Consider the following 13,861-nt stretch of genomic DNA (forward strand, 5'->3'; position numbering starts at 1 on the left):
CCTAATTTACCTTTTCTAATAATGTAGTTGATACCAACATTGTGGAAAAGGTTCGAAAACTTTTCAACCAATCGAGTCCGTGATGGCAAAAATGTTTTCGTTAATTCGCTAAAGTGTGTCGTTTTTAGAATTAATAGGAATATTGTCTCAACAGTTTGCCGGGGGCGATTTTAATTTAAATGGTTTCAGTGTTCGCCTGTCTCTATCGACAGCAATGTGCCTTGGGTCAACATTTTCTTTTGTTCGAAATCGAAAGCTTACCGAGTGTTCGTAAGTGAGGTGACCGCCGTATTTAGTACTAGTTATACTAGTTGCTGAATAGTCAGAAATATTTGACGAACTCGCGATATTTCAACACTAGTTAAGAAAAGTTAACTTTTACCTGAGTCGTTTTAAGGCTTCACATCTAGTGACAAAAACAGCCCCATTTTGTAACCCGTTCTCGAACTATTTCTTTTCATAATAGCATTGGCACTTTTTGTAATTGCCACGGTGGGGCTGAATGAACTTTAAATAAACATGTCGACTTCGATCTCGGTTCTTTTCATAGCTGAGTTAGGGGAGGCGTGTACTATCCAAAGGCACATGTTGCGGGCGCAACCGCTGAGCCGTTTCTGAGAACTAGGAATATCGTCGCCTGGCTCCGCGGAAGTTGCTGGAGCAGTGTTTGAAGCTGCGGAATCAGTAGAGGGACAAATTCTAAGAACAACCATGTAAAAATTGTTGCTCTCGGTCATTTGGTCACATAGCAATAGAAGCTGAAAGTCGAAAACTCCACCTCTTCAAGAGGTGATTCCTCCTCGACGAAGTTCTCGATCCAGCACTTTAATAGCGTTTCTAGACAAGGTTAATGTGCTCTTTCGAATGGCAATAAATTTTTTTTGAAAGTGGTCTCTTTTGATACATTTTCAGAAAAGTCACTTTTTTGCTACCCTTGGTGAACTTTGGCTACTCCCATACCTTGCCGGTTGGAATATTTCAACACGACATACCTTGTAACAAAAAGCCTGAATTCTAAGCTTTCCAATGATACCAAATATGCCATGTATGATTCTCAGCAAGAACTGTTTATGATAAAGATTTTGCAACGAGGTCGGGCTACTAGCAAATTTAGGGTCATTGAAAAATAAATGTCAGAGCTTCCAAAGCTTTCTGGGTCAGTTAGACTCTTCTAGCTCTTATTTCTCTTATTTTGTTTCAGCGCCTTTACGGCTTGAGTTGACCCTGAGACATATTTTTACAGATAGTTATTTGTTTGCAAAAGTGATACATTGAGGTATGACGTACTTCTGAAAATAAATTGAACAAATTAGTGAGAACAATAGCACTGTCGAGCACCGAAGCTGACTTTGACATTACTGAAATAGAAGGTCAAACACACACCTGTTAACTATTTTTTTTTTTTTAATTTTTGGTAGCCAAATCGCAACGTAAAAAACCAGGCTCGGCCCCTCTAATAGTCCTCTATTTGAGTGACGTCAGAGTCAGCTTCGGTGCTAGACAGTGCGTGGTGAGAACTTATATTTTTTCACCTGTCGCAAGCGTGATCATTGTCTGACCTGTCACATACGGCTATTCATCTGTTATCGATAACGACGACAAAAATAACGACAGGCTCTGGTTAATATGGTCGTTCATATAGTAAAATGCATGTTAAAAAAATTGAAGTACTAGATTTGAAATCAACCGATTAAAAATACTTTGATCGATGGAAGTAATAGACCCGATAATAATACTGGTCATATGCTTGCCGCCTATAACAGGCTAAGACATACAACATTATGTTATTGAAAATTGTTGACCGTGTACGAAGTGATGCATTTGCCTTTCCTTTTTCAAGTGCAAATTTCATACCAAATATAATTTTTCTGTTAATTCAAATAGGAAATCGTCAGTACAACAAGTAGCCATAATTGATTTAACATTCATCAAAAAATGAAACGATTCCACATTTTTTCATTATTGTGAACACAAGACTACGGAACGCAAGTGTTCATTACTTTGTCAAACGACCAACGTTCCCCAGCAGTTTGATCAAGTCAAAATAGCTTTTTCATTTTAATTTTTCCAACGTTTAACATCGTTCAGTCGAGATATAAGAAATTAATTAAGTCGAAGCTCTTAAACGATAAAAATATCTAACTCAGATGCTTCATAAATGTTTGTGCAATCTCATCGTAATAAAATGAAAGTTTCGTTTATTAATGCGATTATTCTGTGTTTATTATTAAGTAATGAAGTTGCTTCCCCAAATGTAATTACAAATGTTTTCAAATCCGTTAAAGATACCGCCACTGGTATAGTCAAGAAAATACCAAGTTCAGTACCGAGCGTTGAAACGATATTTTCTGCCAGTAAAAATCTTATCGCAGGATATCCTTTGAAAGCCCTCTTTAAAACAATTAATTTATTTTGTAAGTTCAATCGATAAATAATAACGATTACGTTACGATACGATACGGAATTTTGTTTTAGGTTCGACCGCACTCTCTAAGGACCAAATAAAACCACAAAAGAAGGTGTCACCGCACGTGAGCCAAATGAATTTGGTGTTTCTGACGAAAAATAAAAAATTTTCAGTTCCACTCCAATATCCCGACTTGTTGTGGAGTCATAGCGAATTTCGAACAGATCTGAACAGCGTAATATTGGTGACTGGTTGGACATCTAACATTAACGAAACCAATGATGCTATGAAAGCATTGTGGAATGCATACAGATGCCGTGGAAATATTAATTTCATCGTACGAGCTGTTACAATTTAATTCAAGAATTTGCTTTGCTAAGTAACGCTTTTTCATTATTATAGGCCTTGGATACTGGTGCCTTCGTAGATACATTGTATACTTGGTCTGCTTTCAATACTGAAGCGGTCGGATATTTGCTTGCTAAAGCACTAGTGAGTCTAGTTTCGTTCTATCCAGTTGAAAAAATTCACTTAATTGGTGAGTGTTTGGTGAGTGATCAATCAAAACAAACAAAATGAAAAATGATTTTAGGACATTCACTTGGTGCCCATATTGCGGGAAGTGCTGGGCGAAATCTAAATTCAATGACTTCTCAGTTAATACCACGAATTACTGGACTAGGTAGGTAGGAATTCATGTAGCACGGCAAAGACCCTCTAACTTACAGTAAACCATTTCCCTCCATCTTTGAATTGTTATCCTCAAAAAGATCCGGCCAATCCATGCTTCAACGAAGGTGAGGACCTAACAGGATTATCTCGAGGCGACGCCGATTTCATAGATGTAATACACACAAACCCTGGTGTTCTCGGTAAACGAGATGCTATAGGTGACTGTGACTTCTATCCGAATGGGTATAAACAGTGTGAGAAGTCTTCTCTAATCATACGTCTGACTTGTGATCAATTTTCAGAGTAAGACCGTTACCGCCTGGATGCCTGTCCATTATATGTGCTCATTCGCGAGCCTGGGAGTTCTATGCGGAAACAGTTTATCCAGGGAACGAATATACATTCATGGCGGTCAAATGCAATTCTCTACCCGCACTGAATTCCGGTTATTGTCGTGGAAACAAATATCCAATGGGGTTCGCAGTGCCTTATAACATTAAAGGAAGCTATTTCTTGAAAACGAAACGATATAGTCCGTTTGGAGAAGAGAGTAAAAAAATGTCAGATATAGTTTGCAGTAAGGGCTAATGGAAAAGGGCAATCAAAGAGGAATGTAAAGTGTGTACAATTGAATCAAAAATAAAGAAAAACATTGGAGAAAACCGACAATTGTTTTCAGTTATATATGGGGCCATTCACAAAGTACGCACGATTCTTAGAGAAGTAGGAGGATAGGAGTGTTTCTTTAAAAAAATACGTAAATTTTTTCGTTAGAGTGTCTAAAGTTCGTCATCTTCGAGTGCGTACTTTATGAATGACCCCATACCTAAAAAAATATACTAATGCACGAATGTCGCTGAGAGTTCGGAAAGCAATTTCAGAAAAGAAATCGACTGAAATTTCCTTATACGTAGATTAGATTAGACGTAGATTGAACGAAAATGTTGTTTAGGAAAAGAAAATGTTAATCTCCCTATGCAATAAATGTTGGAAATTCTGGAATGTCTTGCGACCAGAAAACACATGAAATTTTTTGTTTCGACGTGTGGAATATATCTCTCGCCTTCGCCTCGAAATACATCTTTCCCACACGGCTCAACAAAAAATGTTCCAGCGAGTCGTAGCTCTTTCGAATTGACTTCGTCACACTAGAGCTACGCAGATGTTTTTGTATTTGTAATCACCTTGAAACTGAAATAAATGAAAATGAATGAATGAATGAATGAGTCAGTAATGTACCATTACATGACAGGGGATATAAAGTTGAAAAGTTTTTGTGTGAAGTTCGTTGATACGAGGAGCGAGGGAAAGTCGAGGTCAGGATTTACACGAAAACGTAAGGTAGTTTTCTTGTTTTTTCTAAGTGTCCGTCTTTTTATAAATATCTTAGTTCTTTTCCTTCTCTCATTTCTCTTTACTTCTATCATTTCTCTATATATTTGTTATGGAGAAATTAGCGATTTAGAAAAAGACAGTCATTTAGAGAGTATCGCTGTATTACTTAACTAGTGCGGAATACGTGCTCAAAACCCCGCATTCGCTAAAAATTAGTAATATTCAAACGCATGAACCGGAGGAGAGTTCTGAAGTCGAATCCGATACAAAAAAAGTCTTAGAATAATATATTCTCTAACATGAGTCTCATTATATGAGAGAAAAAGCATTTTAGCATGCTTCAGATTCAGGGCCTATTTTTGGTAAATTCATTTAAAAAAAGTTTTTTTCCTAAATTTACCAAATTTATTTTCGTTAAACTTTGCCAAATTTTTCCATATAAATCTAACAAAAATAGGCCCTGCAATTATTCCAATGTTTTTGTCTTGGGTGCTAGTTTGCAAAAAAAAAAACGAAATTCGAAACATAACAAACGTGATAACGGTTAATGTCTGTGAAATTGGTATGGTTGAAATGTTTCTTATCAATATTTCTACAATTTTAGAGCATTTAGTCGCCAAAGCTGCCACATAATATCATTTAAAAAAATCATTGGAAAAGGCATTAAAAATTGCTATAATGGTTGAACGAGTTAAATCTCTTTTGAAGCTCACTGAAATATTTACGCATGTGTAATTTTGTATTTATTTAAACAAGATTAAAACAAGGAAAAAAATATGACCTAAAAATGGACTTCCATTTTACATTTACTGCTACATTCAACGCGCCTGTATGGAGATGGAGAGCACCTAAGCATTTTTCATATCCGGTTTGTATTCCCAATATAGTCTATTAGGTAGATTAGTATAAGTAATGAGTGGCTTATAACGTTTGAAATATTAAAATTGTGCAAAGACAGATCAAATTCGTAATAGTACATTACCATGCTCCATAGTTTCTACAAGACATTGTACATATACGAGCGTTACGCGAGTAGTAGTGCAATGTCGCGTATAAACTACGGTGCATGGTGGGGTATTTTATCGCAGTAGGTAATAGAAGACAATAATAATACTTGCAATAGTCATTTGTGTACCTGTTTTGGACGATTGATTTTAGGCAATTTCGCGGATTGTAGGCCGAACGAAGTGAGGTCTACAAGCGAAAGTGCCTTAAATCAACCGTCCCAAACAGGTGCACATGTGAGTTTTCATGCAGAGGGCCGGAAACCCGAGAAAATTCGAAAAATTGCCCTCATTTTCGGCCCCGAAGCATGAAAAGTCATTATGCTGCTAGGACAATTTTGTTTTTTTGATACCAACATCGAAAGTTGATACTTTCGCCCTCGAAATCCGGGGCGAAAGTAAAAAAATGCAAGTTATGTGTTTGAGCGGGGAGAAAGAAAGAATACATAAAGCGAAAGTCAATATACATAATGCGAAAGTCGACTACATAATGTAATAGTCGACTCTTGTCAATAAGTGTACTGCGATCAAAATTGAAATAAAGCGTGCGCCAGTGCTCTTATTGATATTAACATACGAAGTTGATACTTTTTGTTGCTGAATGATTTGTTATTTATTTGTTAATTTTTGTGTGTGTTGTTGTGGTGATGGCTAAATAATTAAATTTTTGATATACCAGGGGGCTGCCGCCCCCTGGACCCCCGCATTTTCTGGCTAAATGCCTTCATATTTCAACATTTTGTTCTGCTGTTTGCGATACGTATCAACTTTCGATGTTGGTATCAAAAAAAATAGTATGAACGACTCGGGGCAAAAGTAAAAAAAATTAACCTGTGCGATTGAGGCCCTTGCCTTCGGCGCGGGCATCAACTCTCGCACACGGTTGAATTTTTTCATGCTTCGGGGCCGAAAATGAGGGAAATTTTTCGAATTTTCTCGGGTTTCCGGCCCTCTGCATGAAAACTCACATGTGCACCTGTTTGGGACGGTTGATTTAAGGCACTTTCGCTTGTAGACCTCACTTCGTTCGGCCTACAATCCGCGAAATTGCCTTAAATCAATCGTCCAAAACAGGTACACAAATAACCATTTCGCCAAAAAATTGTTTTAAAAAAAAATCCGATTTTATGTGTGTCTTCACAACTGTCTTCACTACAGACATGTCAAGAAATTTTGTTTACATGATTTGACACACCTAGGGAAAACAAGAAATTTGATTTAGGTGTAGGCATGTAAAATCCAATAGAAAACTCTGAATAAAAAGTTCAAAAGTCTCGTTGTAGTGTGTTTATTGACCTCGGCTTCGCCTCGGCTATGTAGTAGTTATTTTACATGACTAGGAATAAAAAGATGAAAAGTAGAGTTTTCGTGTAAATTGTGTTGACCACATGCGTTGCCGAGGTCAATAAACACACGAAAACTAGACTTATCCCCGAGTTATGTGATGGATTTTCATGTTGAGCGCGTTGAAAGTAGTGCTTGAAACATGAAAAGTACGGCTTTGAACGCATGTAACATGCAAACAACTACTACCTGAATGGTAACACATTTTTTGTATGTTTCCTTCACATCACCGACTGAATTAGTAAGAACATTAAATAGCACCGTCCAAATTACAAAAATCAATTTTTTCACAAAACCAACACTGTTTCATTAGATAAATTTGACTTTAGGATTATTTCGGAGAATTAGATGTTACTTTTGTTTAAGGCACACATGGAACTAATCAGGCAATAGTTCAGGTTTCAGGCGAAATCTGGCCTGGCTTAACTGAACCTTCACTGATTTTCAGATATCAGGTAAATTTAATTCAGGTTCAGTTCTCATCTGATTCAGTTAATCTGAGCTTTTCAGGTTTCAGGTAGAAGTGACCTGTTCCGAGCCTCTTCCTGTTACTGCTTTGCAAAGGTATAAAGCGGTATATGTGCTTCAGCAGCGGTTTCTTTCCATTAATCCTCATTTGAACCTCTTCTTCTCATTACCTACCAAAAGCTCTTTAATCCTAATTATAAAAATGACTATATTTGGGATACCAATTCAGGTAGTATCACTTCTCTCCATTTTATCAAATCAACTTCATTGCAATTTTTTATGGAAAATTCAATTGTAACCAGTAAATTGTACGGAATAATTTTTCGAATTTCATTGAAATGACTTCAGAAAATTATTGACGAGAAGAAAAAAAATCGTCAAGATCAATGCCAAATTCATACAATATACGTAAATGAAAAACTGGTTTCTTATGTTAATGTAAATAATGCATCAATGTTTCACGCGATCGCAGATTAAGTAATGCGACTTGTATGTTATTGTTTATGCATAGGGAAATATACAAAGAAAACAAACGCTAACGTTCATTTTCAATTCCATAGTGATTTTCCAGTTATGAGAAAGATTTTTTTTTTTCATTTCATATTTTTTTTAATTTGATATATAAATGTATTTCTGAAACACAACCGCCATTTGTTATCAGGAATTTGTTAGTGCAAAATTGAATCTAAGAAATTATTCAAGTTCCATCGTTCGGAGAGTTAATACGTCAGCGAATTTTAAATTTCGACTGTGCTGAATTGAATTTTGATAAAATCATTCGCTTTTTGTGTACGTGCGGCGTACTTTCGTTAGCAATGAAACTGTTTGTGTTTTCCATAATTTTCATATGTGCTTTGTCGAGAGATAATTTTGTTTCCGCGAATTTATTCAAAGATGTAGCAAAATCGTCAGTGGACATTGTCAGTGGTGTGGCGAAAAAAATACCAGATGCTATTCCCAGTCCGGATGCAATTTTTTCGGCTAGTAAAAATTTGCTAGCTGGTTATCCGTTCGAGGTGGCATTCAAAGCAATAAATTTATTTTGTAAGTACTTTTCTTGCGGAAAATTGTGTTCATTTTCAATTGGGTAACAAGGGAATTTTTGTCATTCATTTGCTTGATAACACAAAAAAGAGCATAAAATAGCATACAATGTAACAACATTAAAAAGTTTGTGAAAACTTTTAAATTCAAAATTAATGAGAACATTAGTGAACAATGCACGTAAATCGCTAATTTTTTTTTTCTCTCTCTCTCGACATTATGAAGGGTGTATTGTTACGGTGAAGTATGTTCAGATATATAATTATGAAGTTTGCGTATAGACGAGTCATGAATTTTAATGTTTGCAGGTTTTTGTCGTAGATAGAGAACAGAATGTTTTAACAAAAGAGCTAGTAGCAGGGCCGTAGCTAGAATTTATTGACCTCTAAGTACCAGAGAAATGATAGGTTAGTACGCGTGTGGCGATAGAAGGAATCTGAGGTTAAAAATTGTGTACGGTATGGGAGAGAGTTACATACGAATTCTCTCAAGAGAGAAGCCAATTTTTGCGACATGCCCCTTCTATCTCGCCACAGGCGTACCAACTTATCATTTCTCTGCTGGGTACCAACCAATTTCTACAATGACGCATTTATGCCTATAAAGACATTTTGTGAAATGCAAGCTGGAGTGACGCTTTGAAGCTAATGCTTGCCAACCTGAACTTGAACTGAAAAAATCGGGTCAACGAGTTTCAGGTTCAGGTTCGACCCGAAACGACCCATTCCGAACCTTACGTTCTTACCAAGAAAAAGTGCTCCGTGAGAGAGCAAACTGTCAAATAAACAAAGAAAAAATTGAAAAAATTCAATTTTGTCTCTCACACTGAGTACGTTTTTGGTAAGAGGAAATTAAGCATTAAGTAAACTATCAAGGAAAAACATCCTCTCAACTGTTATAAACTGTTCGAAAAAAAAAATCAGAGACGATTTTTATGACAATTAATTTCCAAATGCCACCTCCACTTTTTGTTTCATAAAATGTCTTTTTATAAATCATTGTAGAAATGACGTCAATATTCATTTTAGCTACGACCCTGACAGTAAATACACTTTTAGAAAAGTGTGAAATATCACCGAAAAAGCTGTCCAATTTTTTGATAAATTCGAATCAGAATAAAATCAATTTAACGGCCTCAAAGCCAATACATCCCTTCAATGTTCAGGTGGTGATTATATAGTATCGGCGTCGAAAGCAACCGGTAAACCCTTTTTGAAATTTGAGTAACTTTTGCCTTGACATATTTTATGACACTCACAGTAAAATGTAGACACTGAACACGGTCGTGTTGTTAAATGTCTGGTAAATGAGAGATGAACATTTTAAACGGATTAAGTGGATATTTTACTTTCCTCATATGTTGATTGCATAACTTATAATAACTTTTTGTTTACAGATTACTAACTCAACTCATAGCCGTATTATCATCAGACTATGTGTTCATAATCATCTTACAATCATGCGTTCAGTTATTACACTATATACAGAAATTCGTGTGTATATGGGTAATGATATGGATTTAGAAATGCTTTTGCCGACAAGTTTACCATGCGAAACTTCTATCATATACATAGAATTCACAAATTCTAATAAGCTCTCATATAATCCCAGCATTAGATGCACAGATAGTAATTATTTCAAAATAAAAATAAATCAATTCAGGCTCAGCTGCACTATCCGAAAATCAAGTGAAACCAAGAGATAAATATCTACCCGAGCTGAGCAAAATGAATTATATATTTCCGTCCAACAAAACACTGATTCCACTACAAAGTCCTCATGAATTGTGGAATCATACATTATTTGATCCGTCGTTAAAAACAGAGATATTGGTTACTGGATGGACATCAAACATAAATGAAACAAATAACGCCCTGGAAACGATATGGCAGGCATATAAGTGTAGAGGAAATGTTAATTTTATCGTAAGTCGTTCATTCTCTTTATGTAATTCGGCAACGTAATTAAGCTTTTTTCACAACTCAGTGTCCAAAAGTAAAACGTCGCATGTCAATAAATGGCCATAAATGCTGTTTTAGGCACACCATATGTATGAGTTGAGAATATTTTTTTTGACTTTTTCTGCTTAAGGCCAGGTTGTGGTGTTTACTATCGCACAGATGTCAACGAGCATAACCTGGCCTTAAAGAACATTTATCACATGAATTCATGGAAGTCGATTGTGATGAATACGGCACGCATTCAATTCCAAACGTTTAATATTAACATTCCCGTAATAGGCAAATAGAAAATTTAATTCTTTAATCATTAGGCGGTTGACACAGCAGAATTCGTTGATACATTATACTCTTGGTCTGCCTTCAATACTGAAGAAATTGGAAATCTAATTGCTGTCGCCCTGAAGGACTTATTTACGCAGTATCCAAACTATCCAATCGAAAACGTCCATTTAATTGGTGAGTACATACGCCTTTTTCACCACTTTATTGCAGACTTAAAAAAATCGAAAATTTATGAAGGTCATTCTCTTGGCGCTCACATCGTTGGTAGTGCTGGCCGTAATTTCTACTATAAGACTTCTAAGCTAATAACGCGGATAACTGGCTTAGATCCGGCCAACCCTTGTAAGTAGAATTTGTATGAAGAATTCAGATTATCTGGAAACCTGAACTGACGAAGGTTTGAATGAAAACAGGTTTCAATGACGGAGAAAAATTGTCCGGCCTTTCCAGAGGAGATGCAGAATTTGTCGATATAATTCACACGAATAACGGCGCACTGGGCAAACGAGATCCGATTGGCGATTGTGATTTCTATCCGAATGGGTATAAATATATTTGCGACTAAGTCAAAAGCCACTATTTGCCACTTCCAATAATTCGCAACTTTTGTTACCATAGGGTCGTTCCATTGCCGCCTGGTTGCTTCACAATTACTTGCGCGCATGGAAGGGCCTGGGAAATTTATGCTGAATCAATATACCCAGGAAACGAAAATGCTTTCGAGGCCGTGAAATGCGGATCAATATCGGCACTGAATGGAGGCTTCTGTCCTGGTCCGAAATATCCTATGGGATATGCCATTCCTCACAATCTTAAGGGAAATTTCTTTGCGAATACTAACAGCGCGACGCCGTTCGGTCAGGGAAAGAGTGTTTCTAGCCCAAAATGTGCAACGGATGCCTAATTGCGCGTTGAAAACTATTGCATTGTAATAAAACTGATAATAAGAGCAATCAATTAACTGACGTACTTTCAATTTTTCTTTTGCTAGAAAAGTGACTCTGAGAAAAAGACGAAACAATGGAAGGAAGTACAATTAAGGGTAGTATTCCCATCGGAAAAAATCGATTTATTTTTACTTCATTTAGCGTAGAATACTCACAATCAATGAATTAAATATCATTGGTTCACCATTACGTAACCTTCTTGTCAATGTCGTTTTTCTTTTCTGCTTTTACGTTTTAAAAAAAATCGAAAAATTCTGGTGGGACCGATTTCAAGCAATTTGTTTCTTCATACACAAAAAGAATAAATTTTTATTCAGGTACGTTGTTCGAAACGTACTTTTGGCATTATTGCTTTACTTTTTTTCATTTGTAGCTTATTCATCTTTCGTGTTTTGGATGTGTCTATGCCTATCTCATACCTACATACATCTCTCAGTGGAATGAATTTTCGCTTTGAACTTTGAACGAATAAATTGATGTGTGTTTTCTAATGGTAACAACATTATTTGAAGACGATTCTCAAGAGAAATTACACTGCCAAATATCCGAAGCGATAATAAATAAAAGTCGAGTTAGAGCAGGGATTTCTTTGCATGTTATGGCATTTAATACCGAGAACATCGAAAGATGATGAACCAATATGTTGATAGACGTCTGTCTTTGCGAAATGAATGCTAACCGAGCGCACTTTGCAATAGTATATGGGATGTTCCATGGTTGGTTGCGTTTCATTTTTGGCATATTTTGACAGCTGTCAAAATTTCCAAGTTAAACTTTCTGTTGTAGGTACTTGATGCATCTTTACTTAAAATCCGAATATAACTTTAAATGTTATTAAGTCGAAAAACCACTTTTACAACTTTTTCTTTATTAAAAAATAGCGATTGGTTGCGCTACATTGCAGTTAAGTGCGACTAACAACAAAAGGTTAATAATGTTGGCAGGTTTTTCTAATAAGTGAGGTGTTTTCATTCACGTAACAGGTAGGTTCAAATTATTTATTAGAAGAAACCGTTAAAGTAACCCTAGAAGTATTTAAATATTTTTACGCATATATGGTATAGAGGTGAAGGTCCAGGTAGCTCAATCGGTAGAGTATAGGACTCATACCCAAGAGGTCCCGGGTTCGACTCCCGGTGCAACAATGCTTGTCTGGTTTTATTTTATTCACTTGGTGATTAAGCACTCGATATTAGTTATCTAAATGGCTGTACGACCGTTACAAAGTCGCAAATTACAAGAAATCCAATATTCAATTTCTTCGCAACCATCACGCCGTATTGACATAATGTCAATGACACAATATACAACATACTGTAGGATAAGCGCCACCTATGATCGACTACGTTCATTGGAAAAATGCATGCGTCATTAGTGATGGTTGTGGTATTAGAGTGGTCTTAGAATTTAAATGATCGGCCTAGCGCTGTCAGGGCTTGGTTATTTGTTTATTATTTGATATGAGGTACGAAATATTTGAATTAGCTGGAAAAAACATTTGAGCAAATCCGAGTTTTGAATTATTCAACGCTCATTAATTCAACCTAATTTTCACCAGTTTTCCATTCTTCTGCATCTAACTTCCAGAGAAAATATAATGTCGAATATATCAAAAAGTTCCACTTATAACGTGGAATGTCCCATATTGTTGGACACGACACGCTATTGCATTTATCTAGGTGTTTTATCTAAAGACGTAACGATCGCATGTGGACCTTGCCTTCTAGAGACTTAACGAGGCAAGATCTCACCAATAACACTAAATACGGTCGAGGCTCTCATAAATAACAGCACACCCAGCACACATACAAGCAAGCCGATGATTAAGTCTCGTGTGGCGCTTTATTTCACATAAACACGTCTATCTCATGACAAATACGCGCAGACTTTATAACACAGTGAAATTTCATTGTGTTTTTATCAGATACGCCTGCTCGTAACGACCGTAAACTTGGAGCCTCTATTGTATTAATCCTAAAATGTTCAGTGATCGCTCCCAACAAGCTATCATGATTTGTCATGATGGGACGATCACTCACATGAACTTGAAACACAGGTGTGATTAGCCTTTGTTTCATTCCAATCGTCGCTTTAATCATCCGCTCTCCCATGAGACTCTGCTGCAACCATTTTTTTAATATTTTAATTTTTAAATAATGAAAATTCACACGAAAGTCTGTCTACAAAAGTTTCATTTAACATTTTACGAACTGAAACGTGAAAATTAAAACTCAAAAACTGAAATGTTCGTTTTTAAACTTATTCTTCACTTTGCATATCTCGTATATATTTTCGTTTGAATTTACGAAAATTACACGAAGCAAATTTGTCAGGTTTATAATAATAAATAAATTGAATTAAAATCTGATAGACTATAATATTGTATTCAATGGAGAG

General features: G+C 36.1%; 3 protein-coding genes across 8 annotated transcripts in view; 2 read left to right on the plus strand and 1 right to left on the minus strand.

Moving 5' to 3' along the window:
• Window positions 1-13,861, minus strand: part of LOC119067542 (neo-calmodulin-like) — a 149,778-nt gene that overhangs the window by 125,516 nt on the left and 10,401 nt on the right. The gene's annotated exons all lie outside the window — the stretch shown is intronic.
• On the plus strand, window positions 1,969-3,733 carry LOC119067536 (vitellogenin-1-like). Its single transcript, XM_037170591.1, has 6 exons — window positions 1,969-2,414; window positions 2,476-2,744; window positions 2,810-2,945; window positions 3,000-3,089; window positions 3,178-3,322; window positions 3,382-3,733. The coding sequence occupies exons 1-6, from the start codon at window positions 2,159-2,161 to the stop codon at window positions 3,665-3,667; spliced, it is 1,182 nt and encodes a 393-aa protein (XP_037026486.1). The 5' UTR covers window positions 1,969-2,158; the 3' UTR covers window positions 3,668-3,733.
• LOC119067537 (vitellogenin-1-like) lies at window positions 7,884-11,478 on the plus strand. Of its 2 annotated transcripts, none has more exons than XM_037170592.1 (6): window positions 7,884-8,274; window positions 9,937-10,199; window positions 10,547-10,691; window positions 10,755-10,859; window positions 10,931-11,060; window positions 11,136-11,478. In XM_037170592.1, the coding sequence occupies exons 1-6, from the start codon at window positions 8,046-8,048 to the stop codon at window positions 11,419-11,421; spliced, it is 1,158 nt and encodes a 385-aa protein (XP_037026487.1). In that variant the 5' UTR covers window positions 7,884-8,045; the 3' UTR covers window positions 11,422-11,478. The 2 variants fall into 2 exon arrangements, with proteins under 2 accessions (XP_037026487.1, XP_037026488.1); XM_037170593.1 differs by lacking the exon at window positions 7,884-8,274 and adding an exon at window positions 9,761-9,779.

The sequence above is a fragment of the Bradysia coprophila genome (assembly GCF_014529535.1).
Source record: "Bradysia coprophila strain Holo2 chromosome X unlocalized genomic scaffold, BU_Bcop_v1 contig_12, whole genome shotgun sequence".
Taxonomy (NCBI): domain Eukaryota; kingdom Metazoa; phylum Arthropoda; class Insecta; order Diptera; family Sciaridae; genus Bradysia; species Bradysia coprophila.

Excerpts from the sequence above, each read along its gene's own strand:
- LOC119067537 (XM_037170592.1), top strand. The coding sequence starts at position 8,046 with ATGAAACTGTTTGTGTTTTCCATAATTTTCATATGTGCTTTGTCGAGA. Across the intron at positions 8,275-9,936 it reads CAAAGCAATAAATTTATTTT|GCTCAGCTGCACTATCCGAA; the intron begins GTAAGTACTTTT and ends AAATCAATTCAG. Across the intron at positions 10,860-10,930 it reads CTTAGATCCGGCCAACCCTT|GTTTCAATGACGGAGAAAAA; the intron begins GTAAGTAGAATT and ends GAATGAAAACAG.
- LOC119067536 (XM_037170591.1), top strand. The coding sequence starts at position 2,159 with ATGTTTGTGCAATCTCATCGTAATAAAATGAAAGTTTCGTTTATTAAT. Across the intron at positions 2,745-2,809 it reads GTGGAAATATTAATTTCATC|GCCTTGGATACTGGTGCCTT; the intron begins GTACGAGCTGTT and ends TCATTATTATAG. Across the intron at positions 3,323-3,381 it reads TGTGACTTCTATCCGAATGG|AGTAAGACCGTTACCGCCTG; the intron begins GTATAAACAGTG and ends ATCAATTTTCAG.